Source organism: Arachis ipaensis, chromosome B4 (genome assembly GCF_059453495.1).
Source record: "Arachis ipaensis isolate K30076 ecotype BB chromosome B4, ASM5945349v1, whole genome shotgun sequence".
In the NCBI taxonomy this organism is placed as follows: domain Eukaryota; kingdom Viridiplantae; phylum Streptophyta; class Magnoliopsida; order Fabales; family Fabaceae; genus Arachis; species Arachis ipaensis.
In genome coordinates, this window is record NC_142439.1 from 111,615,149 (window position 1) to 111,642,863 (window position 27,715).

General features: G+C 37.6%; 3 protein-coding genes, 1 non-coding gene and 1 pseudogene across 4 annotated transcripts; 3 read left to right on the forward strand and 2 right to left on the reverse strand.

Annotated features, from left to right (window-relative positions):
• Positions 1 to 3,486: 3,486 nt before the first annotated feature.
• On the reverse strand, positions 3,487 to 3,593 carry LOC148568784 (small nucleolar RNA R71). Its single transcript, XR_015882494.1, has one exon. It is a non-coding gene; the product is annotated as a small nucleolar RNA R71 (small nucleolar RNA).
• A 9,595-nt stretch (positions 3,594 to 13,188) lies between these two features.
• Positions 13,189 to 15,644, reverse strand: LOC107639547 (GDSL esterase/lipase WDL1). The gene is made up of 6 exons (XM_016343080.3): positions 15,425 to 15,644; positions 14,975 to 15,052; positions 14,475 to 14,615; positions 14,321 to 14,394; positions 13,903 to 14,052; positions 13,189 to 13,806 (listed from the first exon to the last, which is right to left on the reverse strand). Exons 1-6 carry the CDS (start codon positions 15,584 to 15,586, stop codon positions 13,593 to 13,595), a joined length of 819 nt encoding a protein of 272 aa, XP_016198566.1. The 5' UTR covers positions 15,587 to 15,644; the 3' UTR covers positions 13,189 to 13,592.
• Positions 15,645 to 16,769: 1,125 nt separating this feature from the next.
• On the forward strand, positions 16,770 to 18,523 carry LOC148568785 (uncharacterized). The gene is made up of 3 exons (XM_088484781.1): positions 16,770 to 17,472; positions 17,761 to 17,933; positions 18,179 to 18,523. The coding sequence occupies exons 1-3, from the start codon at positions 16,770 to 16,772 to the stop codon at positions 18,521 to 18,523; spliced, it is 1,221 nt and encodes a 406-aa protein (XP_088340907.1).
• A 3,307-nt stretch (positions 18,524 to 21,830) lies between these two features.
• On the forward strand, positions 21,831 to 23,075 carry LOC148568786 (uncharacterized; annotated as a pseudogene).
• A 1,318-nt stretch (positions 23,076 to 24,393) lies between these two features.
• On the forward strand, positions 24,394 to 27,405 carry LOC148568787 (uncharacterized). The gene has a single exon (XM_088485524.1). It carries the CDS (start codon positions 26,058 to 26,060, stop codon positions 26,595 to 26,597), a length of 540 nt encoding a protein of 179 aa, XP_088341650.1. The 5' UTR covers positions 24,394 to 26,057; the 3' UTR covers positions 26,598 to 27,405.
• Positions 27,406 to 27,715: the final 310 nt, after the last annotated feature.

The following is a 27,715-nucleotide window of genomic DNA, read 5'->3' on the forward strand; positions in this document are numbered from 1 at the left end:
TTTTACTTTAAGTTTGTGTGTTTTATGATGATTTCAGATATTTTCTGGCTAAAATTGAAGAGTTTTGGCAAAGTCCGATTCAGAGGCAAGGAAAGCATAGCATATGCTGTCAGATTCTGACCTCTGTGCACTCAAACGAGAATTTCTGGAGATACAGAGGTCCAAATGACGCGTTCTCAACGCGAGCAGGGAATATTAAGGGGTTGCGTATACGACCACATGCATGTGACGTGACCAACCCTTTCGGGTTTGGTATCTCGCGTACCCGAGCAAGAGTATGCATACGCGAGCAAGGTAAAACGAGCTCCCGCATACGCGAGCAAGGTGCATGCGTACACGGCGCCCCTGTTTCCAGCAAAGTTAATTTTGTGTTTTTAAAACTTAATTTTGAACCTCTAAACATCTATTTTTATTCTTTTAGCCTCTAGATCTTAGTGGTATGCCTAGTAATGAGATGAAGCTAGGAAAAGGTGGTAACTTGATGGTGAAGTAAGATTGAAAAAGGATGAATTATGTATGAAAAGTGTGAAGATATGAAGTATATGTGATGTCATGGCTATAATGAATGCTTATCCAATGATTATGAATGCTTATGTGGTTTATGCACTCAATTTTATCTGAGATACGAGTTTTCCTGGGTAAAGAGCAGCGGCTTGCCACCATGTGCTCCAGGTTGAGACTCAATACTTTGTTGACCCTACGTCGTAAGGGTGACCGGGCACGTATAAATGTTTGGGAAGGATACCCCCAATGAGAAAATTTTATATATGAGAAAAAGCTATGCATAGACTCTTGGGGATGCGCGACGGGGGACAGTCCAGGGTTTAGCAGCTGGACTTGTCGGGTTGGCTTGATGACCGACAGATGAGACTCATCAGCCATTGGTCAGGCATGCATCATATGCATATGTTTGAATTACTTGTTTATGCTCTAATTGGGAATGCCTATGTGACTTTCACAGATTTAATTGTATACATGCTATCTGATGCGTGAGCATCTTTCCTATCTTTTCCGAGTGAAATTGCATCTAAATTGTTGAATTTAATAAAGAATTAATTATATTTTAGCCACTATGGATGCTATTTTGAGTTTTGTGCAATACTATTTATTTTAGGTAGCATTCGGATGGATTTGATGAAGTTTCTGCAGAGAAAGAGAAGAAGCCAAGGAGATGACCAGCGAATACCGACGCGGACGCATGGCTCACGCGACCGCGCGGAATGGAGGAAATCGCAATGACGCGATCGTGTGCCTGACGCGAATGCGTGGACTGGAATATGCACAAATGACGCGAACGCGAATACCGACAAATACCGACGCGGACGCATGGCTCACGCGACCGCGCGGACGACGCGGACGCATCACATGAGCGATCTGCAGAATTGACAGAAAACGCTTGGGGCAATTTCTGGGCTGTTTTAACTCAGTTTTCAGCCCAGAAAATACAGATTAGAAGTTGCAGAATGGACGAAACAAGTGGTCCCCACCCATCCATTGAAGACTTGATTATTTAAATTAATTCGAATTTAAATTCAAATATTATTTTAGGAAAAGATATTATTTTAATTTTAATTGTAGAAATTTGATTTTTAAATTATTAGGATTAGTTATAAAAGGGATCCCAATAGGGTGGTTCCAGACAACATTCCACAACATTATTCCATACAAATTTACATTCCATATTCCATGAGCAACTAATCCTCCATTGTTAAGGTTAGGAGCTCTGTCTATTGTATGGATTGATAATATTATTTTTCTATTTTAAGTCATGTTTTGATTTATATTTTAATAATTGTTTTCGTTCTTTATTTTATGAATTTGGGTGGAACGGAAGTATGACCCATGTTCTATTTGAATTCTTATATAACTTGGAAAAGCTCTTTACTTGAACAATAGCTTGAAAACATATTATCCTGAATTTCTAATTGTTTGTATTTAACGGGATACGTGACATATAATCCCTTTATTTTTGGATAATTAGGATTCTTGTGGCATATAAACTAGAATTTGATCATCACCCTCTAATTGGAATTAATTGACCAAGGAATTGGTTGTTGATGAATTTTAGGAGAGACTAGGAAGGTCTAAAGAATTAGGGTCTAGTCACAAATAGTTTGCCATGAATTAAATCTTGCATAATTAAAATAGTTAATAAGAAAAGTCAATCCAGAAAATAGATAACTCTGAAGCCTTAACTACCTTCTCCATATATTATTCCCAACTTAATTACTTGCCCTTCTTTAATATTTTTGCTATTGTTTAATGTCTTTGAACTCCCAACACTATTTTCTATCTGTCTAACTAATCCTATCAAATGCTATTGTTGCTTAATCCATCAATCCTCGTGGGATCGACCCTTACTCACGTAAGGTATTACTTGATACGATCCGGTGCACTTATCGGTAAGTTAAGAGTTTATAAATACTGCACCAAATTTTTGGCGCCGTTGCCAGGGATTAATTGTGATTAACAACTATTCGTTGTTTGATTGCTTAGATCAAATAATTTTTTTATTATATTTTTTATTTTATTATTAATTTTTATTTTGCATTTTTTTACGTTAATTTTTTTCTTTTCTTTTACGTTAATTTTTTTTTCTTTACGTTATTTACTTTCTTTTCCTTCTAGTTTATATCCCCCTCCCCTGTTTCGTTTTTCGTTCTTTTTTTATTTTTATTATATAAAAAAAATTTAATAAATAATTAATACTAATAATTTTTCTTAATTTCTGAAATTAAGTTTGGTGTCCCTTAGTTAGTCTTATTTTAATTTTTCTTATTTAATTAATAATTTCAAAAAATTTTAGTAATAATTTTTCTAGTAATTTTTGAATTTTAGTGTTTGTTTGTTTTATTCAATATTTTTATCTCTTTATTCAGGTTACCTCACAGGGACTTCTCTGCACTCTGACGTAGAGAGTCCCATTTTTTTTCTTGTTTTCTGCTTGTGTATGCGCAGGAATAGAGACAAAGAACATCTTTTAGACTTTGATCCTGAACCTGAAAGAACTTTCAGGCGACGTTTACAACAAGCAAGACTTTGCAAGGCTGCAGAATCCACTATGGCAAATAATAATGCTAATGCCAATGTGGTAAATCTGAATGGGGATGATCAACAGAGGAGAGTGCTTGGCTCTTATTCTGCCCCTACTGCGGATCTTTATGGAAAAAGTATTGTGGTGCCTCCTATAAATGCAAACAACTTTGAGTTGAAGCCACAATTGATCACCTTGGTGCAACAGAATTGCCAGTATCATGGACTTCCTCATGAAGATCCAAATCAGTTCATATCTGATTTTCTGCAGATATGTGATACTGTGAAGACAAATGGAATGAATCCAGAGGTGTACAGACTCATGCTTTTTTCGTTTGCTCTGAGGGATAAAGCAAAGCTATGGCTAGATTCCCAACCAAAGGAGAGTCTGAATACTTGGGAAAAGGTCGTTACTGAATTTCTCACTAAATTTTCCCACCAAAGAAGCTGACTAAGCTTAGGTTGGAGGTTCAGACTTTCAGACAGAAGGAGGGTGAAACTCTTTATGAAGCTTGGGAGAGATACAAGCTACTGACTAGGCAATGCCCTCCAAACATGTTCTCCAAATGGACCCAACTGGATATCTTTTATGAAGGATTGGGTGAGATGTCCAAGATGAGCTTAGATACTTCTGCAGGCGGTTCATTGCACAAGAAGAAGACACCAGAGGAGACTATTGAGCTGATTGAATTAGTTGCAAGCAACCAATATCTCTACTCATCTAACAGGAATCCTGTGAACTCTGAGACCTCTCAAAAGAGAGGTGTGTTGGAAGTAGAAGCTGTTAATGCTCTTCTTGCTCAGAACAAGCTTATGTCTCAGCAGATAAATCTACTTACTCAACAGATGGGTGGCATGCAAGTCTCAGCTATCAACACTCAAAATTCACCCCAAGATACCTCCTATGACATGACAGGTAACTTTATGCAAAATGATAATTATGATTATGCTCAACCCTCTTCTGAACAGGTGAATTACATGGGGAGTGGCCCTAGGAATCCCAACAATGATCCATATTCTAAGACATACAACCAGGGATGGAGAAATCACCTAAACTTTGGGTGGAGGGACCAACCTCAGAGATCTCAGAACTTCAACAATAGTTCTCAGGGCAGTCTCCAACAGAACAATGATTTGGAAGCAATATTGACAGGTTTTAGACAGGAAACCAGAGCATCCATCAAAAACCTGGAGATTCAAATGGGTCAATTAGCCACAAAGGTTGATGAAATTGATCAGAGGACCACTAATAGCCTTCCTGGTGACACAATTCCAAATCCAAGAGAGGAATGCAAGGCTATCACCGTAATAAGTGAACAAGTGGCGAGTACGGAAGCATAAGTTATACAGGAAACCAGAGCCTCTATTAGAAACTTAGAGGTACTAGTGGGCCAACTGAGCAAGCAATTACTTGAGAGGTCTGCAAGTACATTTCAAGGTGATACAGTGGTGAACCCAGGAGAAGATTGCAAGGGTATTCAATTGAGAAGTGGTAAAGTAGCTGGCTCTGAGACCAAGGTCAATGAAGATATGGTTGAAAAAGAAACTCCAGATGAGAAGAAGGAAGAAGTAGAGCACGCCCCTCCAAAGCGTGCAGACAACCCATTCCCAGACTCTCTTGACACTTATCCTACACTGCCAAAGGCTCCTGAGTACAAGCCTAAGATGCCGTATCCTCAGAGACTTCAAAAGGAGACCAAGGACAAGCAATTTTCAAAGTTCTTGGAAATCTTCAGAAAGTTACAAATCAATATTCCTTTTACTGAGGTTTTGGAGCAAATGCCTATCTATGTCAAGTTCATGAAGGAGCTGTTGTCAAAGAAAAAGCGTTTAAAGGGAGATGAGACAGTAGTCCTGACTAAGGAATGTAGTGCTGTCATTCAGAATAACTTGCTAAGGAAGATGCCAGATCCAGGGAGCTTTCAAATTCCATGCACCATTGGGAGCACAACCTTTGAGAAAGCCCTATGTGATCTAGGGGCAAGCATAAATCTAATGCCCTTATCTGTGATGAAGAAGATGCAAATCCAAGAGGCACAACCCACAAAGATAGCATTACAGATGGCAGACAAATCTATGAAGCCTGCATACGGATTAGTGGAAAATATCTTGGTTAAAGTGGGTAAGTTCTTCCTCCCAGCAGACTTTGTGATTCTTGACACAGGGGAGGATGAGAATGCCTCTATAATTCTAGGAAGACCATTCCTAGCCACTGGAAGAGCTCTGATTGATGTAGAAGTGGGTGAATTAGTGCTTAGAGTGCATAATGAGCAACTGGTCTTTCATGTCTTCAAAGATGTACATTCAACAGGTGAAGAAGAGAGGTGCATGCAGGCTGAGCTTATTAATCCAAACCTTCAAGAACCCCCTGATGATGCACATCAGAATTTGCAACTCAAACCTCCTGTGGTGACAACCGATAAAATTCCACCTAACATCAAACCTAAGTTTGGTGTTGGAACTGCATCATCCACCAAGGAGGAGGTCCCCAAAAAGAAAAAAAATACCCAAAGGATGGAGAAACAAAAAGTCCCCACTGAAGGTTTCTCTCCAGGAATGAAGGTGGTGTTGACTAGCAATCCAGCATGGGTTTATACAGTAATCAGAATCCTCTCTCTGGAGCATATTGAGCTACGTTATGGAGACACAGGAAAGAAGTTCAAAGTAAGGGGTGAAGAGCTGAGCCCCTATGATCCTCCTCCTTAGAGGAGCTGACTGTCAAGCTAGTGACGATAAAGAAGCTCTTGTCGGGAGGCAACCCGATAATTTCGTATCCTTAGCTATTTTTCGTAGTAGTAGTTTTCTTAGTTATTTTATTTTATTTTATTTTTATTGAGTTCTTACTAATTTTCTGATCATGCAGCTATGTTCTTCCAGGAACCGAACACCTCAAGCTATATTTCAAAAAAAAAAAATTACACGACGCGACCGCCCCATTGACGCGTCCGCGCCGCAAGTGATTGGAGAACATAATAACACGAACAGAGAGTCACGCAAGAGCGTGGCTGGAGGCGTGCCCGTGGCACAAATCGCCCCACGCGACCTCGTCGCTGACGCATCCGCGTCAGGTGGGAACATTGACCTCCCACGCGACCGCGTCACTCACGCGGCCGCATGCCCTGGAATTCGACGTGAAAATGGTGCACGACCGAAAGTTGTGCTAGAGTGGTGCTGGATTGGCGCTGAACGAACAATTCTTCCCACGTGGACGCATGGCTCACGCGTCCGCATCATATCCTTCTAATGGCCACTCACGCGATCGCCTGCCCCACGCGATCGCATCACCCAAGATTTGGCAAAAAAATAAAATTTCACACAGAGAGTTGTGCGAACGCGAGGCTGCCCTTGCGCCCGTAGCATAAAACGGGTCACGCGACCGCGTGATCGATGCGACCGCGTCAATCAGTATAAGCGCAATTCGCGCGACCGCGTGCTCCACGCGGCCGCGTCGCTTGCGCCGCACAGCTTTCCTGATTTGCCAACTATCTTATCTTTCTTTTCTCCCAATCCTAATTCTCTCTTGTTCTTTTACCTGTATATTCTTCTTTCCTCTCACTATTTATTTTTATTTTTAGTTCTTCTTTGCTTGAGGACAAGAAAACCTTTAAGTTTGGTGTTGACGCTTCGCTTATAGGTTTTCTGTCTATTCTTATGGCACCAAAAGGGAGGCGAATCATCTTCACGGAGGAGCACAACCTGAAAAATAAAATGTCCGCTAGGATAACTAAGGTGGTTGAGTTCCTTTCATTCTATATTCCTTCCCGCTTTTACTATGTTATGTTCTGGTTTTCTGCTATTTTGCTTTGTCTGCTGCATGATCCTTTATTAGTTAGAATCTTAGGACTAGTTTAGTTCTCCTTATTTCTTTAATTCTAAAAAGATGTCTCATGTATTACTCACTGAGCTTAAATTTAAATAAAAAAATATACAGGAGTGATATATTGCATGAGAAAGTGGGTCTATATTGAAGAATAGTCTTATTTACTTAAAAGTGGTGGTATTTCCTGTGATTCTGAATGCATGACATAAATAGTGCATAATTTTGATAGTGAAGTTTAGGAATGTTAAAATTGTTGGCTCTTGAAAGAATAATAATAATAAAAAAGAGAATTGTTATTGATAATCTGAAAAATCATAAAATTGATTCTTGAAGCAAGAAAAAGCAGTGAAAAACACAAAGCTTTCGGAAAAAAATATAAAAAAAATACAAAGAGAGAAAAAGAAAAAGCAAGCAGAAAAAGCCAAAAACCTTTTAAACTAAAAGGCAAAGGGTAAAAAGGATCCAAGAATTTGAGCATTAATGGATAGGAGGGCCCAAAGGAATAAAATCCTGGCCTAAGCGGCTAAATCAACCTGTCCCTAACCATGTGCTTATGGCGTGAAGGTGTCAAGTGAAAAGCTTGAAACTGAGCGGTTAAAGTCGTGATCCAAAGCAAAAAGAGTGTGCTTAAGAACTCTGGGCACCTCTAACTGGGGACTCTAGCAAAGCTGAGTCACAATCTGAAAAGGTTCACCCAGTTATGTGTTTGTAGCATTGATGTATCTGGTGGTAATACTGGAAAACAAAATGCTTAGGGTCACAGCCAAGACTCATAAAGTAACTGTGTTCAAGAATCAACATACTGAACTAGGAGAATCAATAACACTATCTGAATTCAGAGTTTCTATGGATGCCAATCATTCTGAACTTCAAAGGATAAAGTGAGATGCCAAAATTGTTCAGGATTGCAGTTGTAAACCCCACAATAAGAGAAGACATGGGCTTAATCGAACTCTCATTCTCATGCAAATTCACATCCTAAACTTATATTAGTTTTGGTTGCTTGAGGACAAGCAACAGTTTAAGTTTGGTGTTGTGATGCGTGAGCATCTTTTCTATCTTTTCCTAGTGAAATTGCATCTAAATTGTTGAATTTAATAAAGAATTAATTATATTTTAGCCACTATGGATGCTGTTTTGAGTTTTGTGCAATACTGTTTATTTTAGATAGCATTCGGATGGATTTGATGAAGTTTCTGCAGAGAAAGAGAAGAAGCCAAGGAGATGACCAGCGAATACCGACGCGGACGCATGGCTCACGCGACCGCGCGGAATGGAGGAAATCGCAATGACGTGATCGCGTGCCTGATGCGAATGCTGGAATCTGCACAAATGACGTGAACGCGTAGACGACGCGGACGCGTCACATGAGCGATCTGTAGAATTGACAGAAAATGCTGGGGACAATTTCTGGGCTGTTTTAACTCAGTTTTCAGCCCAGAAAATACAGATTAGAAGCTGCAGAATGGACGAAATAAGTGGTTCCCACCCATCCATTGAAGACTTGATTATTTAAATTAATTCGAATTTAAATTCAAATATTATTTTAGGAAAAGATATTATTTTAATTTTAATTGTAGAAATTTGATTTTTAAATTATTAGGATTAGTTATAAAAGGGATCCCAATAGGGTGGTTCCAGACAACATTCCACAACATTATTCCATACAAATTTACATTCCATATTCCATGAGCAACTAATCCTCCATTGTTAAGGTTAGGAGCTCTGTCTATTGTATGGATTGATAATATTATTTTTCTATTTTAATTCATGTTTTGATTTATATTTCAATAATTGTTTTCATTCTTTATTTTATGAATTTGGGTAGAACGGAAGTATGACCCATGTTCTATTTGAATTCTTGTATAACTTGGAAAAGCTCTTTACTTGAACAATAGCTTGAAAACATATTATCCTGAATTTCTAATTGTTTGTATTTAACGGGATACGTGACATATAATCTCTTTATTTTTGGATAATTAGGATTCTTATGGCATATAAACTAGAATTTGATCATCACCCTCTAATTGGAATTAATTGACCAAGGAATTGGCTGTTGATGAATTTTAGTGGAGACTAGGAAGGTCTAAGAAATTAAGGTCTAGTCACAAATAGTTTGCCATGAATTAAATCTTGCATAATTAAAATAGTTAATAAGAAAAGTTAATCCAGAAAATAGATAACTCTGAAGCTTTAACTACCTTCTCCATATATTATTTCCAACTTAATTACTTGCCCTTCTTTAATATTTTTGCTATTGTTTAATATCTTTGAACTCCCAACACTATTTTCTGTCTGTCTAACTAATCCTATCAAACGCTATTGTTGCTTAATCCATCAATTCTCGTGGGATCGACCCTTACTCACGTAAGGTATTACTTGGTACGACCCGGTGCACTTGCCGGTAAGTTAGTGGGTTATAAATACTGCACCACTATCTACATTACTTGTATCCTAATTGTGTTTATTTTTGTCTGCTTGCTTGTCTGTGCGATTCCACGGGTGTTGGAGGTTTTGGAGGGAAGTGGATGATGAAGAGTTAGGTTTAAGGTTTGGTTAAGTTAGAAACCCTTAGAGAATTACCCTGATTTATGGTTTTTGGCTTAGTTCCTTAAGTTTTATAATTTGAATGTCGTAGTTCTAGGATTGTCTCTGACTTTTTCGGGACCTTATATCTTATGTATGCGGCACCATTACCATGCTAAGATCTCCCGGTTCTCATTCCATACAGATATTTGTGTTTTTCAAATGCAGGTTGAGAGGCACCTCGTTAGGTGTATGGAGTTTCTGCAGAGAAGTGGATCTTTTGGGACATTATATTGTATATTGTTTATATATATATATATATATATGATCATATGTATAGAACTCTCTTAATGACTTGTTTTACTTTTGTACCTCATAGAGGTGTGTCGAGAACTAGGTTTCTTTTGTGTATTTTGGGTTATGAGTTTTATATATATGTATCTAAATATCCTTCGGCTAGCCTTAGTTTCGTAAGTTGAGTTACCTTAACTTTCTTCGTACGCGAGTTAATCTTACTTCCTGAGCGTTGCAGTTTTAATTTTGTGATTTTACTGGGTGTGTGTGTATACCTTAACTTTCTTCGTACGCGAGTTAATCTTACTTCCTGAGCGTTGCACTTTTAATTTTGCGATTTTGCTTTACCTGTGTGTGTGTGTTCCTTAACTTTCTTCGTACGCGAGTTAATCTTACTTACTGAGCGTTGCACTTTTAATTTTGCGATTTTGCTTTACCTATCCTTCAAGGCTCATCGTATATTACATCTTTTCAATTATTATATGTATACATATTTTATTAATAGAGGTCATTGACGTTAGGATTTTTGCTAGTAAAGAATTTTACAAAAATAGTCGCGTTGTAGATATGGATTCTAAATCAACAGAAATCCCTTCGTACAAACGTTTTGGTTGTCACAAGTAACAAACCCCTAAATAAATTGATAACCGAAGTATTCAAATCTCGGGTCGTCTTCTCAAGGAACTGCAGGAAAGTATGTTCTTATTATTGGTTATGGAGATTGTAAATTGGGGTTTTGAGAATGAGGAGCGAATGGTTTAATTAGCAAATAAAGTAAATGAAGAACAAGCAATTTAAATGGCAAGTAAAATAAATAAATGGCTGTAAATAAACTTTTGGCAAGGTATGAGAAATTGGAGGTCCTATTCTAGTTATCCTTATCAATGATGATGAGAATTGAATCTTAATTCCACTTTGTTAACCTTTACTAAGGTAAAGGAAGGTCAAGGGATTAATTGGTTTGATCTTCGGATCCTATTTATTTCCTAAGAAAAGATTGAGATTATTGAAGTTCAATTTAATTAACAAAGATAACAATTATCAATCATGTTTGAGTTTGATAACTCCTGAGTTACTGATTTCTTAACCAAGACCAAAAGGAGAAAAGTAAATCTACTGGAATAAAAAATGTCTTCAGATTGGGAATAACAATAATGTAAATAAAAGAAAGCAATATTAAACTGAAATACCTCAAGTAACATTAATTCAAAAGAGTAATCTGTAACATGGAAGAATTCATAAATTAAATTGCAAAAGTAAATAAAAGGGAATATTGAACCTGATAAAGAGATAATCCTGAAAGCGAATAAAATCCTAAATCTAAATCCTAATCCTAAAGAGGAAAGAGAGAGGAGAGAACCTCTCTCAAAACTAAATCTAAATCATGAAAACTAACTAAAGTGGAGACTCTCCTTGAATGGATGCATTCTCCCACTTCATAACCTCTGGTCTATGCCTTCTGGACTTGGATTTGGGCCAAAAAGGGCTTCAGAATTCGCTGGGAGTGTTTTCTGCAATTTCTGGTGTGTAGCCTCTGTCACGCGTCCGCATGGGTCATGTGGTCGTGTCATTCGGAGTTTTCCCTGTCACGCGGCCGCGTCAGTCATACGACCGCGTCATATGTGTTTCGCTCGAGGCGCGCGATAGCGTCAGTCACGCGTTCGCGTCGCGCTCTCTTCGCACTGGCATGCGGCCGCGTCGTCCATGCGATCGCGTGGCTGCCAGTTTCTTCACAAACTCCGTTTTATGCTTTCCTTCAATTTTTGTATGTTTCCTTTCCATCCTTTGAGTCATTCCTGCCTTAGAAGATCTGAAACTACTCAACTCACGGCATCGAATGAAAATAAAGGTAATTAAAATAATTAATTTTAAGGCATTGGAAACATATTTTTCACATACATCACATAATAAGGAAGGGAGAGTAAAACCATGCAATTAATATGAATAAGTGGGTGAAAGATTGAATAAATCACCAAACTAAGCACAAAATATATCACAAAATATGGGTTTATCAGTCATAATACCACACCACCTCTGTTTTACCACTTAAGCGTAAAACTCTGTGTGGTAGGGTGTTACATAAGGTGGCGTGATAGAGGAATTTCTTATTGGTATAGGATTATACCAAGGATCATCTTTAAGTCCATACTTTTCACGTTAGTCTTGAAAATACTCACAGAGCATATCCAAGAGCCTGTGTGATAGTGCATGCTTTTTGCCGATGATATTGTCTTTATGGGAGAGTTAAGCAAAGACCTAAATAAGAAGTTGGATTTATGGAGAGAAGTTCTAGAAGTGCATGGTCTGCGGATAAGCCGTAGCAAGATGGAATATATGGAATGTAAGTTCGATCGCCAAAGGGAAATCCTAATACAAAGGTGAAGATTAGAGAAAACATCTTACAAAAAGTTAAAAGTTTTAAGTATCTTAGGTGCATCATACAGGATAATGGAGATATTGAACAAGATGTAAATCATAGGATCCAAGCAGGTTAGTCAAAATGGCGGAGTGCATCTGATTTTATATGTGAAAAAAAAGTGTCTTTAAAACTTAAAGGTAAATTCTATCGCGCTGCTATCAGACCGACTATGCTTTATGATACAGAGTGTTGGGCGGCCAAAAAGGAGCACGAACTTAAGTTAAGTGTGGCAGAGATGAAGATGTTGAGATGGATGAGTGGTCATACATAATTGGATAGAATAAGAAACTAAAATATAAGAGAGAGAGAGAGAGAGAGAGTTGGAATGTGGAAAAGATGGTAGAATCGCGTCTCACGTGGTTTGGAAATGTGAGAAGGATACCGACAAAGCACATAGTTAGAAGGGTGGATGAGATGGAAGATGGAGACCTAGGAAGACCATCCATAAGGTGGTCAAACAAGATCTACATGTAAACGGTCTCTCTATAGACATAATACATGATAGAACTCAATGACATCGTTTGATCCATGTAGTCGACCCCACCTAATGAGACAAGGTTTCGTTGTTGTATCATCAACTTTTTAGTTATAAATAGTTTCTAAATAATTATAGAAACAGAAATTAACCTGTGTTATCAAATTCTGAAATTTGGGATTATTGATAAATTAACTTGCACAAATTTACAAAAATAAAATAAATTTTGTCCAAAAGAGCAAAATACGTTAAATTAGCAAGTGACAATCACATATTTGGTAGGCTAAACGCAATTAGAACTAAACAAAAAGCAAAAGCAACTTAAGACATGGGCAGATTATAAAGTGGTGGAGGTGGAGCAAGACAGGAGCAAAATGAAGGCAAAAACAAAGTGGACCAATACCGTTGGTGGAAGGAGAAGGAGGACAAACCAACAAGGCTAATTTCGCAGCCCAATGAAAGAAAATCCTTCAAGAGACAACAAAATTCATAAATTGATATATGAAAGTGTGTTTCGATGAAACTTGACAGTTGGAATTAGGTTTATATTATCATCCACAACATTATTTTTTATGTCAGTTAATTAAAATCATAAAGATTCATATTTGATATTTGTCGATATTTACCCACAGAAAGGCCAAGTCACTATATTATATATTGACTATGTAAATTAATGTTTAAGACTTTTGTTTATTTTATCAAAAATAGATATTTATTATGAATAAAATTACAAGTAACAGCAGAAGTGATATTAACTGGAGGACAAAATGCCCAAGGAAGAAACAGTAACATAGACACTAATCTAGGAAATGCTCTGCCAATAGCATCAGCTTTGAAACATAAAGACATACAATGGGGAAGAGTATAAAAATGTAACATCCAAACTAATCCATGACCATGCAAAACCAGTCGATCTGCACAACCATACGCCTCTCGAATTCGTCATGAAGTTCCCAGCCATCAAGCCCAGAACCTGCCTTCATAATCTCTTAAGATGCCTCCACAAATCAGCAGCATCCACAAGTCTAATCCCAATCCAAATTTTCAGGGAAGGGCTCCCTTGAGACATTTTTAGTTGTCTTTCCATCTGCAGCAACCGGATCATACGGCGAATCTTCTCCAAACTCAATTGGCATTGACTTCCAATGCAGACTTGGTTCCCACTCTGCTTCTTTGAGGACCTTCAGTATCTCTCTTGCAACTATCTCGCTTCCCTCAGCCGTCAGATGAATCCCATCGCTAAGGACAAATAACCAAACCAGCAAATCAAATAAAGGAAATGCAGAATTTGAACCCATTCTTTTCCAATTCTGGGAGGTATGAGAGCATACTTACTTGAAGCATACGTCTCGCCAGTCTTTCCTTTTCTGGATGGCAGACCAGATGTCAATGGCCTTGAGATTCATCTCACGACACAGCTCCAAACAGGCTTCTGAATATATTCGACACGATTCATTTGTCCTCAGTGGCCGACCCAGTAGATCACTGTGTTTCCAGTCCAACAACTTATTCATCAGATTTAAGATTAAAATAAAAACCCTGGAATTAAAATCAGGAAATAGAAAAGCAACCAGCCATACTTCAGAATTTTCACAAGTTGTCACAAGTAGATGAAATGCAGCATAGCTTTAAGTAAGGTTATATGCATCACTATCTAATCTTATCCTCTATATAAATATAGATATTGCCATTATGTGTATCTCTGCCTTTTCAATTCTGCAAAACTATATTGCAATTCAACTGCAGTCAGGACCTGTTTCCAAGAATTTGTGCTTCATTGACAGGAGGAGCACCAAGAAATATAATGCGAGTCTTCTTCGAAAGGCTCTGGCAATCATTGACATTCATGTCAAACTTTGGACAGATATATACACTAGCTGCACAGGAAAAAATTCCCATTTGTTTACCTTTAGATGGATAGCTATTTTGGTCATATTTTGAATGTATTCTTGGAGAGGTACATGTTGTCCGAGGCCACTTGGATGCACAAGAACTGAATCGTTGCCACCAAAGTACACAATTACAAGTGATGGTTGCTCATGGGCATTCTGAGTCGAAGAAGATAGCAAAAACAAAAGGGTGATTCTTTATTTGCAAGTCAGAGCATAAATCAATTAATCACTACATATAACTATTAAGGAGATCATTATTGTATAATGATTAACGAGAAAGTCTAGGGGACCAGCACTTTTATTAAAATCTGACCAGCACTTAACCAGCAAAAGAAAAGTGAGTAATCTCACACTATTAAAAATACTAATGATGGCTAATTGATAGCTACAAATCACAAAAACCTGGTGGCCCCCTAGCACTCCTCTCGTATAATATTGCAAAAATCAAACTTAAAATCCATGCTAGCTTCATAGACTCATTCAAGATCCTTGTTTAACAATCCGATGCTTAGTACCTTGGGGAAAATGTCATCCAAAACCTGGAGAGCACGCCTCGAATTCCAACCAGCATATCCTCGCAAAATTATGTCTGCCTGTGCCATGCGAATGTCTCGTGAATTAATCCATCAAAATGCATTATTAGTCCCACAAAGCCACATATGAATGTTATTCAATTTCCATTGTTCAACAAGCATGGTGGCTATGTCTATTAGCCTACACCAATAAAAACACTACAAAAGTAATAATTTCTTGTGTAGATTGAGATCTAAAGGTGTCACCTAGAGTTTTATTTTATTCTTCATTACCTTTGTTTAACTGTTAGGATATCTACCATATTCTCAAGTCTCTATACCGAACGCTTCTATTAATTCAAATCGAAAATATAACTTGTTGATTTTTAATTTCTATAATTTTTTGTAAATAGCACTGGAATCATGAATTGGAAAAGAGAGAGAAAAGTGTACCTTGCGAGCATACAAGTGAGAAAGAATGGCCGCCCAACCTTGGTCATAGAAGCTGTGTTGAACGATGGAAGAACCAAACAACACGAATTGAGGCCTCTTTGGTCCCACCATCTTCCTCTTTGGTCCTTGTTCTCTCCCTCTCTCTCTCTCGCTTATATACATGCACAGTGGCAGTTATTGACTGTGACAAAATGGTCATTTTGGCTGAAATTCTGTGGACATGGGATGTGTTTTATGCTTTGCTTTGCTTATAGTCGGGCATTTTCCAATGCTTCTCGATTGTCCTTGCAATATTTTAGAAGTTCACTTCAATTTTTTTTCACATAAAAAACAAAGTACTTTTAGAAAAAAGATCATCGTTAATTTTATTGTTTAACTCGATGTTAGACAAAATATATTTTTTATAAAAAAATTATAGAAAAAATAATTAGTTATGTGGTGATGTCTTTATACATAATATTTATATCTATTTTAAATTAAATTGGATCATTTGATTATTGGTTATCTATTTGATTTTTGAAATTTATAAGAGGTGTGACAACGGTTACGGACCAATCTAAATTTTCCGCAACAGGTGTACAAATGGTAATTAGGTTAACCTATAAATAAAGCTTTAGGAACACATTGTAAGGAGTTCAGTTCTTCTTGAAAAATACTTAGAAACCCAAAACGCTTTCAACCCCTTGACATCACAGAGTAAAATTAAAAATCTTAAGTAATTTCTCTGAACTCAAAACACTTGTAATTTATTTTTTTTTCAGTTTTTATTAATAAAATTCCTCTACTTTTACGTCTTCTTCTCTTTTACGTTCATGTTTCTTCCTTCATCTTCTTTTTAATTTCCTTTTTGTTTCAATTTCTGCAATTTACTTCGCTACCGGTACCTTGCATTTATATGTTTATTTGTTACTTTTATTCTTTTTAATTTTATTTGATGTTACAATTGCGACATTGAGATGCCCAGGTTTTCTTTTAAACATAAACAAAATTTGAGAAAAACAAATTGGTATGTCTTGTGGGACATTGTCAATAGATTGTAATTGTCAAAGGAAAACCAGGAGTTTTAAATTTGCATGTGGTTGCGCAGTGGTAAGTTCGTGCGCCCAAAGGCAAAGAAATTAGCGTCAGTTGACATCTCAAATACTTCTGCAACATCTTCTTCTACTTCCAATGATGAGACTAGAGGAAATGAATCCGGAAATTCTCCTGTGATTTCAAACGCAGAGCCTACATTGCTGTCAGTGAGGCATGATGGCGTTGACCATGCCCATACAGGGTTAAATGCAACTCACATAAATACCGTGGAGTGGCCGCCATATGGCTTGCCACCGGGGTATGTCCCCCCATGGTGACACAAGGATTGCCTGTGCCTCTCTACTCAACTTTTCAAAATCCTCTTTATCAAAATCCATATGGCATGTCAAATGTACCTGTTTTTGGGGTGTCAGGTTCACACATATCACAACAAAATTTTTCACATGCTATTAATACAGGAAATAACAGTGCATCTAATTCTACTACATCCACTGTTATTTGGGTAGAAAATTTCAGACCTGTGTTTTCTGACATGTCAAGAGCAATGCCCGTTAATCAACCTAGTCAAACCGTGGGATCTTTAGCAAATATTAGGCAACAGATGGATGAAAGCCACCATGATCTAGTAAACATGTTAACTCATCAAATGGTGACAGTTTTAAATCCTCTTTTAGAAAACACAAACACGAGAATTAAACAATTAAATAGGCAAGTTAATAGGATTGCTACTGTGGTAAATTTAGAAGAAAATGACAACCAAGGTTTAAGATTTGATAATGTCAATCAGAACGGTAGAGCAATTCCTAATTATGATGTTCATATGCCTAGACATGGTCAAAATGCTGATGATATATTAGAAAGACTTAGGCAAAACAACTTAGAGGGGCATTATAATCTAGCTAGAAATATCGAACAAGTGTTAAATTGTTTGGGATTTAATGTTGGTTGCTTAAATAGACCATATTTTGTGTCTGCTTTTCCCAAATGTGTTCAACAAGCAGAGCTTTCAAGAGGTTGAAAAATTTTAAAATTCCTTACAAAATTTTCTGGAGAAGAAAATGAGTCTACAGTAGAGCATATTGCACGATATACTGTTGAAATTGGGGAAGCAGCTTCTAATGAATATCTCAAGATGAGATATTTTCCTTCTTCTTTAACAAAAAATGTATTTACATGGTTCTCAAACTTGAGACCAAATTCTGTTCATTCTTGGGCGCAGTTAGAAAGAAATTTTCATGATCAATTTTTTCGAGGTGAATTAAAAGTTAGTCTTACAGATTTATTCTCTGTCAAACGTGCAGAAGGAAAATCCATTGACACTTATTTGGCACGGTTTAGAAACATGAGAAATAAATATTTTACTCCGATTCCAGAATCTGAAGTTGTCAAAATGGCTACTAATGGGCTAGAATTTGGAGTTAGGAAGAAATTTGTTAATCAACATACTTTAGATCTTTTCCAATTAGCTGAGAGAGTAAGACAGATAGAGAAAATTGAGAAAGAAAAAGAAAATTTTAAAAAGGATTAAAAAAAGGTTGCATATGTTGATTGTTTTTCCAATAGTAGTGATTCAGATGAGAAAGAGATTTATATTGCCGAATTACGTGGGGTCCTCCTTATGTATGCAAATCTTTGAAGACTGTTAAAAGAAAAGGAAAAGAAAAAGTTTCTTCTTATTCTAAAGTTGAAAATAAGACTTATTCTTTTGATATTTTTAAGGCAGATCAAATATTTGAGGTTTTATTAAAAGATAAGCAGCTTACTTTACCAAAAGGGAAAAAGATGCCTTCAACTGATGAAATAAAGAATAAGAAATTTTGTAAGTTTCATCAGGTATTTTCACACACCACTAATAATTGCGTCCGTTTCAGGGATTTGATACAAAAAGCAATTGAAGAAGGAAGGTTGAAGTTTGAGGATAAAACTACTATGAAGATAGACACTAAACCATTTGCTGCTGATTCAAATTATATTGAGCCATTCAATCTATCAGTCAACATGGTAGAAATTGACGCCACACTGGTTAGTGCTCAAGATGAAAATAAAGACCTGAGAATTTTTTAGCGAGACAAGAAGCCAGTTTATCCTCGTCCTGGTGAGGATCTTTTAGATTTTTTGTTAAAAATTAAAGAATCTGACAGCACCATCGCTATGTGCCCAAAGTGCAATGCTGTTTTTGATAAGGAAGCGGCAAAAGAGTTTGAAAAGTACAAAGTTGAAGAGGAAGAAAAGGCTGAGTTGAGAAAGAAGATTGCTGAAAAAGAAAATGAAACTAACGAGCTAAAGCGGAAGATGGCCGAGGGAAAACAAAAGTTAGGCAGTCAGACTCTTTTGAACAAGTGTGTCAACAACACTGGGATACAACCCATTAACCAGAAGATGAAGACTGTAGTCATGATTGATGAAAAATCTGATGGATTTTCTCAAAAGATAAGAGTTCTTCCCACCAAAATTTCAAACAATAAATGGGTCCAGAATGTGAGAAATGTGCAGAATCAACCTACTGCTTTTACAAGAGGAAAAAATAAATGGGTGAAGCCTAGACCTTTTAAGCCCAGGTACTATGAGTCTCAGTTATGGAACATGAATCATGCACAAGATAGAGGTAGAATATATATTCCAAAAAATGTGCATATTCCCTCAAAGCCAATTTATTCTTGTTATAATCCTAACATGCATAAGGTTCCTAATTATTCTCCTTGGCCAAATTGTCAAAATATTCCAAAATATTCTCCTTTCATAACTTTTGAGCAAAAAGAGAATATACCTGAGTATATTCTTTTAGATCCATACAAGGAACATGGTGTAGATTTTTCTCATTTGCCAACCATGGCCAAGTCTGCAAAAACAGGAAATTCTTCTAATCACCCTAAATGCAATAAAAATGTAAAGAATCATGCTGGAAAGAAGGTAATGGTTGAAAACAAGAGAGAAAATGATGAAGATTTAATTACTGATAATTTTGACACTGGTTTTGATGACAACTTAAAAGCAATATTTGGTGTTAAGCAACCTATAGCTGTGGTGTCAATACTGCCTGAGGAGTATAGTCAAGTTTGGGAAGTGGAGTCATTAGAAGATGATAGTTATGATCTCTTTCCTGGAAGTGAATGCTTATTGCTAGATGACAATATGTGTGGTGGAGGATTGTTTGAAAAGCCTGCTGAAAATGACAAGGAACACTTGCGTCCACTGCTGATAAACCGCTATTTTACGGTTTATTTAGTATTGAATTGAGCGGATTTTATCAATTATTCTCACACTTATGCATATAATTTGCATGTTTTACATTTTCCTTCTTAATTATGTGTTTTGATTGAAAACATGCTTCTTTGGCCTTAAATTTGCTAATTTTAATCCCCACTTATTACCATTCGATGTCGTGATATATTTTCTGAGTGTTTTCAGGGTTTATAGGGCAGGAAATGGCTTAGAAGACGGAAAGGAAGCATGCAAAAGTGGAAGGAACACAAGAAAATGATGTTTTGAGAACCTAGCAGCGACGCGTACGTATGGGCAACGCGTACACGTGATTGGCGCAGAAGACAAGTGACGCGTACGCGTGACAAGGATTTTTGCCAAAGGACGCATACGCGTGGACGACGCGTATGCATGTCAAAGCGTCACGTGATGTAACTTGCAGAAAGCACTGGGGGCGATTTCTGGGCTCTTTTTTTGCCTAGTTCCAAGTCCGAAAACACAAAATAGAGGCTGCAGAGTGGGGGAATGAGGGAGACATATCTCATTATTCACACATTAGATTTTAGATGTAGTTTTTAGAGAGAGAGGCTCTCTCCTCTCTCTAGGTTTTAGGTTTCTTAGTTTTAATTCTTCTCAATTTCATATTTCTAGATTTCTATCTTAGTTTAATTTAGTTTCTCTTCCACTTTTAATTGTTCTAGCATTCTAGTTTATTTTTTTCCTTTGTTGATTACTTTATGTTGCCAATTTAGTTTATGAATTCTCATGTTAAATTTGATTTCCCTTTTTAATGCAATTTGAGATATTCCATATTTATTGCTCCTTTCTTCGTTTGTTATTATTGATGTTTGCAATTGGTTGTTTGGATTTAATATTCCTTGCTAGTTTTCTATATTTTTATGTTGTGCCTTCCAAGTGTTTGATAAAATGCTTGGGAGGGTTTTAAGTTAGATTTTTATATTCTTAGCTTGAATTGATTAATTGGAGACTCTTGAATCATCAAAGTCTCTTGTTGGTTGGTGATTGAAACTAGCTAGTTGGCTTGAACTTCACTAACTCTAGTCTTTGATTAGGACTTATGAATTCAAGTTGATTTTCTCACTTGAATTACCTTCAATTGTTAGAGGTTAACTAAGTGATAGTAAAAGGCAATTACCATTACAAGTGACTATGATAATGGGGATAGGAATTCCAATTATCAATCCTTGCTAAGACTTTTCTTAATTGTTATTTTATTTCCTTGTTATTTACATTGCTTGTTCAACATTCCAAAACCCAAAAATATACTATCTCATAACCAATAGTAACATACTTCTCTCTAATTCCTTGAGACGACCCGAGGTTTAATACTTCGGTTATTTTTATTGGGTTTGCTTTAGTGACAAACAAATTAAATTCGATTGAGGTTTAATTGTCGGTTTAGATCTATACTTACAACGCGATTACTTTTGTGAAATTCTTTACCGACAATTTTCCCCATCAATTTTTGGCGCCGTTGCCGGGGAATTGCAAACGTGTGCCTTATTATTGGTTATTGTGAATATTATGAATAATTTTATTTTTTTCGTTTCTTTGTCACTTGTTTCTAGTTTTAGGAGTTTAGTTTCATTATTCCTTATTAGTTTTTGTTTTTATTTTCTCTTGATACTATGAATTCTCAGCCCTTTGGCTATGAGTTTGGTTACAATCATGTTGTAGGAAGAGGAGATTACAATGAAAGCTTGCATCAAGGATGGGACAATCAAAGATGGGAGGAGCCACAAGGATTTGATCAACCCTCTTGGCAATAACTTCCACCCACTTACTATGAGAAAGAACCATTCCAAGGTGCATATCAATCCAATGGATATGGTGGACCCTCTTGTAGTTACCAACAAGCCCCAGCCCCACCATATGCCTATGAACCCCCTCCTCAACATAGCTTTGAACCACCATACTCACAAACCACCTACTACCAAACACCCTCATATGATTCTAACCTTATCCACCATACCAACCAAGTTATGAGCCATATGAACCATACATAGAGCCACCCCAATTCCAATACAATTACTCCCAAGAACCAACACCTCCATATACACCATGTCCGTATCCATCAATCCAAGAGCCATATGATCCTAATTATACTAGCCAAGTGGAACAAGAGTCAAAGGATCATTTCAATAAAACAATGGACCGACTTCAAACAACCATCAATCAAAAGTTTGACCCATGTGAGAACCAAGGACTGAAGTGTGTTGTGCAACAAGTGAAGAAGATGGAGAGTGTTGAACCGTCATATCCATATCATGATGAACCACCCTCCTATCATGAACCTTTCCTCCCAAGCGATGAACCCTCATATCCACCCCAATCTTCAATGGATGATACTCTAAGTCTTCTTCTTCAAGAGCAAAGAGAGATGCAAAGGACGACACAAAAGTTCATAGCTACCTTGACCGAGGTAGTCGATAATTTAGCTTCACTGTACGTCAACACTCAAAGCACTCCCATGGCTACATGTTGAGAATATAATGAAGAACGTAGCATGAAAGAGAGACTAGGAACTCCAGTAGACAATGAGAAACGTGACTTTGTATTGGAACAAGTGGAGGAAGCCGTGATAGTTGAAGAGGAAGAAGTGGTTGAAGACTTAGGAGATGCCGAACCTCCATGGGAATCAAGAGTTGTAGAATATCCCTCCAAGAAGATTGAAATTGATGTCAAGGAGGCTAGTGCACAACCTCCATGGCATATTCCCTATGAAGAATTGTATGGGATAGATAAAGAAGCAGGTTCCCTTGGTGATGATGATCATGAATCAAGTCTTCCTAGTGATGAATCCACATCCGCAAATGAACTCCTTGGGTATGAAGAACCTTCTCTGAGTGAGTTTGAGAATGATGTGGAAGTGGAAGTCCTTCGAAAAGGATGGACGGGAGTTGAATATGCTTTGTCAAGAACGTTGGAGACTTCTCTGCCTAGGTTGCTATCTATTTCTTCATTTGAGTGGGTAAGACTTATCTCTATTCGCTTTCCTATCTCACTTGAGTATGGTATTCTTGAAACGGATGGCCAACTTAGGAAGCTTTGTGGCATTAAGCGTAAGAGAAGGATGTTTAGTTGTTGTAGTTACAAATCAAGGCTCATCAAAGTTGAGACTTCAAGAGCTAGATGCAAGGGTGGGAATAGTAAACATTTGGTTGGATCTAAAAGAAGAGTTTGGTATTGCATCAAGAATTCAGAGAGCTTGCCACCTGGTAGGAACAATGATGATCCACTTCAAGACGGGTGTAAAAATAAGATTTGGGATCCGGGTATAGAAGAGGATCAACTTTGGGAGCTCAAAGCTTGTAGAGAACGTCATCAAGGTTTGGTGAATTCACTTAGGAATGTTGAAACTTATTGGAAGTCCAAGCATTGGTGGAAGTTTTAGGATGAGTTCAAGCACAAGCCACCATGACAAGGAGCTTACTAAATGTCCAACATAAGGACTTTAACTAAAAGTGCTAGGTAGGAGACACCCCACTATGGTAAACTCTTCCAATTTTATTTTTCATTTATGTTGGTAATAAATTGAATTTATATTTTTAGTTAGAATTATTTAGTTTAAGTTTTGGTTTTAATGGTTTAATAATATTTAGATTTAGTTTGGAAGCATGTTAGTTTAAAAAAGGGGGGGAACCCACACGTGTGCGTAGGCAACGCGTGGGCGTCGACACCAATTTGGCTCTCCCATCCAACGAACAGAAAGTTATGATGAAATCGTGCGGCTGGTGTGCTAGGAGCACAATTCGACCCACGCGTACGCATCTCTGACGCGTACACGTCATTTGTAATTCTGGCACACCACGCGTGGGCGTGCCTGACGCGCATGCATCGTACGTAAATGCTGCCCCATTTAATTTGAACAGAGAGTTGCGCGAGAACGGCGCTGAAATTGTGCGTTTAGCACAATTTCGCCCGACGCGTACGCGTGCTAACCCTCATTTCTCTCCCTTCACGTGTTCGCGTTTATGACGCTTACGCGTCGATGTATTTTTGTCTCGTCCATGCCCAAGCGTGATCCACGCGTACGCGTGGGTTTGAATTCATTAACCCCAGACGCGAGAACCCTACTCCTTCGCGTGCCCTCTCTCTTCTTCCCTCTAACGTCTTTCTCCTCTTCCCTTTTTTCCTCCATTGAAGCTTTCACACTCACCACCATCAACGTCACATCACCGCTTAGTTCTGGCGACTCCATAGACGCCACCGACCACCATCTTTCTTCCCTATCCCTTCTTTTCCTCTTCTCCATTCCACTTAGCTTCACCCTCCCTATATCCGAGCCTGAGCCGCCTCTGTGCGCCCCTGTTTCTATTTCGGCGCCGCTGTTGCAGCCGCCATTTCTGGGTCGGCACTACTCCCATTTTCCTTCCTCTACCATTTCTGCTTCTGCTTCTCCCAAGTTCTCCTGCCTTTGTTCTCTGCATTTTTCATATTTTTACTATGATGTTTAAGTAATTTAGTTAACTTAGCTTAATTTTTGTTAGAATTAGCTAGTTCGAAATGCATGTTAGTTGATTAGGTGGTTAGAGAATCTGGCGTGGATAGTAGATTTAGGTTTCTTCTTGTTACTGCTGGTGTTTGGGAATGAATTGCCCCTATATTTGCCCCTTAGAACTGGACTGTTTACTGCTACTATATTCTTGTTCATGTTAATCACACTGTTAATTGCGATTGCTGCTGAGTTCTTGTTTCAATGTAACCTTCATTGTGTGAATTCATGTTGAATACTTATGATTGGTTGTTAAATTCAAAGAAATGAATGCTGCCCGGGTATAAATTCTTGCTTTTTCTTGTTGGTGGCTGGTTTTAAAACAAACAATTCCTGCTGCTGAGTCCTTATTTCAAATTGAACTTCATTCTTGGATTGAGCTATGTGTAATTGTTGAATATTTATCACTTGTAATTGACTGCTGAATTCATTGAAGAAATGCTGCCTACATCTACTGCTTTTGTGCATTGTTGCTGATTTGGTGCTGTGTTTCAAGTCATTATTTTTGTTCACTCTCAATGAAGGAATGCTGCTATGCTGTTTTGAGCTATTTTGTTTTTCTTAATGTTATCTGAATCATATGGAATTACTGCTCGCTGCATCTGTTTAAATTCCTCTAAATTCATATGACTTCTGGTTTACTGCTGTTTTAATTCGGGAACGCTCAAAGTACTACTGGAATGCTGTTGAATTTTTCTAAAATCTTTATGCTATTAATTTTCAATTGTGAACTGAATTTGGCACATTTTAAATTTATTCCTACTTGATTACTGCCAAATTCAATTCATGAACTGGTCGGCTAGCATTTCCACCCCATATTTGCTTCCCTTTATCTGAACTACTTGTTGATAGCAACAAGGAACTATTTGACAAAATTCTGTGTCAAATAGAACCTTGATTGACCAAGTGATTTTGAACCTCTTTTCTGTCTTTAATGTTGTTTCAAGTTAGATCAATATCATTCTATTTCTGGCTTTCTGTCTGTTTGCTCACTTACCTGCTTTTCTTTTCTCTGCTTTATTTAATATTCTGTATCTTGTAGTTTTATTTTTCAGGATGTCTAATAGGAAAGGGAAAGGAAAGGCTAAGGCTAGCTCCAGTAAAAGGAAGAGAGGACAGTCATCCGTTGTTCTATCGGATATTCTATCGGATGAATTTTGGTGTGAAAAGAACTTTTTTGAGCAAGAAAAGGCTGATCAACTTGTGCCTGCTAATGACTCAGTCAAATTTGCCAATCTTTACTGTGAACTCAAGTTTTCGGTGTTTGTGGAAAAACGGAACCTCTACCTAGAAAGGAAGCTCAGAATACCAACCAATTTGAGAAAGTACACTGAACACCAGATTGAACAGAGAGGTTGGGTATTTCTGGATAGAGATCTAGCAGAGGGAAACACATCATGAGTCCGTGACTTCTATTCTAACTATTATAGGATGACCCTTGATGCAGTGCAGCTTAGAGGAAAGCAGATCTTAGTCACAGAGGAAGCGATACAGGATATCCTCCACTTCTGGCCTAAAACAGATGATACAGATGGTTTTCAGAAGGCCGAGGAGTCTATTAGATTCATGAGTTTTGATTAGAATGCTGTCCGGCGTACTATAGCCATTGATGCTGATGTCCCGTGGGCTATGGAAAAGTCAAAGGAAACTCCACGGGGTATAAAGGTTGTTTATCTCAATGATGAGGCTAGGCTGTGGCAACAGATATTGAGAAATTATGTCATGCCTAGTACTCACGAGTCAGAAGTGCCAGCTGCCATGATCCTCCTTATTTGGTGTGTCATGGAAGGGAAGGACCTATACCTTCCAAGACTCATCAGAAAGTATATGTCTAGAGTTCATGTCAGAGGCACCTTGGCTTTTCCTTATTTGATCACTTAGATGGCTCGTCGAGCTGAGGTTCCTTGGGAGCCAGAGGATGAGAGACCACCGATTTCTGACTGCAAGAAGGTTATTCCGCACGGCAAGTGGTTTGGCCCTCTAGGCCACAGACCACCTACTACTGCTCCTACTGAGGCGGCCACATCCTCAGCAGCACCTTCGGCACCTGCAGCACCACCTACTTCAGCAGCACTATCATCCACCTCTCAGCCAGTTTACCATCTTGTGCAGCGCCTTTTTGAGTGCCTTGATCAGATGGAGTGCCGCAATCAGCAACGTTATGAGCAGTTGCGACGCTATGCACATCTGAAGCTGATTGTGACGTCGGGGTGTACTGATATCCCCTCTGAGCCTGACACACCCTCAGAGAACTCTGAGGAGGAAGAGGATGAGCAGGAGAAGGCCCAGCAGGAGGTGACTCAGCCTGAGCACCCTACAGAGCCACAGGCACCTGCACAGCCACAGCCGACAAAGCCAGAGGCACATCCTTCAACAGGTGATGATAGAGATGCAGGCGATGATCTTTCTCACCCAGCTTGACTGAGAGCATCGAGGATGATGCTGAGATTTAAGTGTGGGGAGGTCGCCATTTTCGGCGGACTATATTTTGGTGAACCATTTCAAAATTTTGTTGTATTTCGCTTTATTTTGTTTTATTTTTCTTTTAGTACTTGTACATTTTTTATTTTATTGTACTTTTATTTATTTTTACTTTGTTGCATTTTGCACTTTAGGCTTGTATATATCTTAGATATTTAGCTTGAATTGCACTTTTAGTTTATTAGTTGTGATTTGGAAAAATATGAATTATCGAGCTTAGTTTTACCCTTTTGTATAAGAGAATTTGGTTTGATTGAAAATAGGGAGTGAACTAAAAATTTTTTACTTTTCATAATCACAACATTTTATTTAGTATATATATATAATAATAATAAATATTGGTCAAATTGATGAAATTTTCAAGAAATGTATCTTTTTCTTAGAACAGGCAATTAAGATTCACATTGATTTGAGTTAAAACTTTTTTAAACTTGCATAATATATATAGTTTGGAATATGGTTTTTGAGCTAAGAACATACAACGAGCTTATTGCATGGTTACATTACTTAACCATGATTTTTATTCTTGTGTGTTTCTTCTCTATAATTGCAATCTTTGGTTTGTTCCATTCTATATGTCCATTATTTAGTGTATGTGCATGCTTATATGTGATTGAGGCCATCATTTGATTATAGCTCACTTATCCCAAATAGCCTACCATTTCATTTGCCTTTATTTGCCACTTTGAGCCTCTTAACCCCCTTTTTGTTCTTTATATTACCACATCACTAGCCTTAAGCGGAAAAATAATTAATTACCCTATTTGAATCTTTGGTTAGCTTAAGATAGAGATTGTGTATCAACTAAGTGTGGGAAAATGTGGGAACTATGGTTGATGAGAATGTGTTTTTGCTTATATTAACAAATATTGGGAATTTGGGTGCCTACTCATATGAAATTAGAAAAACATATGCATTGATATATTATGCTTTCATTCATAAAAAAAAAAAGAGAGAAGAAAAGGAATAAATGAATAGGGGAATAAAATCACCCCAATGTTAAGTTCAATAAAAAAGATCAATGCATATGTGATGAAATTAAAAATTGACACATGAGT

What these genes read in the sequence shown, in the direction of transcription:
- LOC107639547 (XM_016343080.3), bottom strand. Translation starts at nt 15,586, where the DNA reads ATGTATATAAGCGAGAGAGAGAGAGGGAGAGAACAAGGACCAAAGAGG. An exon ending in CTCACTTGTATGCTCGCAAG is followed by an intron (nt 15,053 to 15,424) that starts GTACACTTTTCT and finishes CGCATGGCACAG; the next exon opens with GCAGACATAATTTTGCGAGG. An exon ending in GCACAAATTCTTGGAAACAG is followed by an intron (nt 14,053 to 14,320) that starts GTCCTGACTGCA and finishes CTGGAAACACAG; the next exon opens with TGATCTACTGGGTCGGCCAC.
- LOC148568785 (XM_088484781.1), top strand. Translation starts at nt 16,770, where the DNA reads ATGGTGACACAAGGATTGCCTGTGCCTCTCTACTCAACTTTTCAAAAT. An exon ending in ACAAGCAGAGCTTTCAAGAG is followed by an intron (nt 17,473 to 17,760) that starts GTTGAAAAATTT and finishes TCAAACGTGCAG; the next exon opens with AAGGAAAATCCATTGACACT. An exon ending in TTTTCCAATTAGCTGAGAGA is followed by an intron (nt 17,934 to 18,178) that starts GTAAGACAGATA and finishes GATATTTTTAAG; the next exon opens with GCAGATCAAATATTTGAGGT.
- LOC148568787 (XM_088485524.1), top strand. Translation starts at nt 26,058, where the DNA reads ATGGCTCGTCGAGCTGAGGTTCCTTGGGAGCCAGAGGATGAGAGACCA.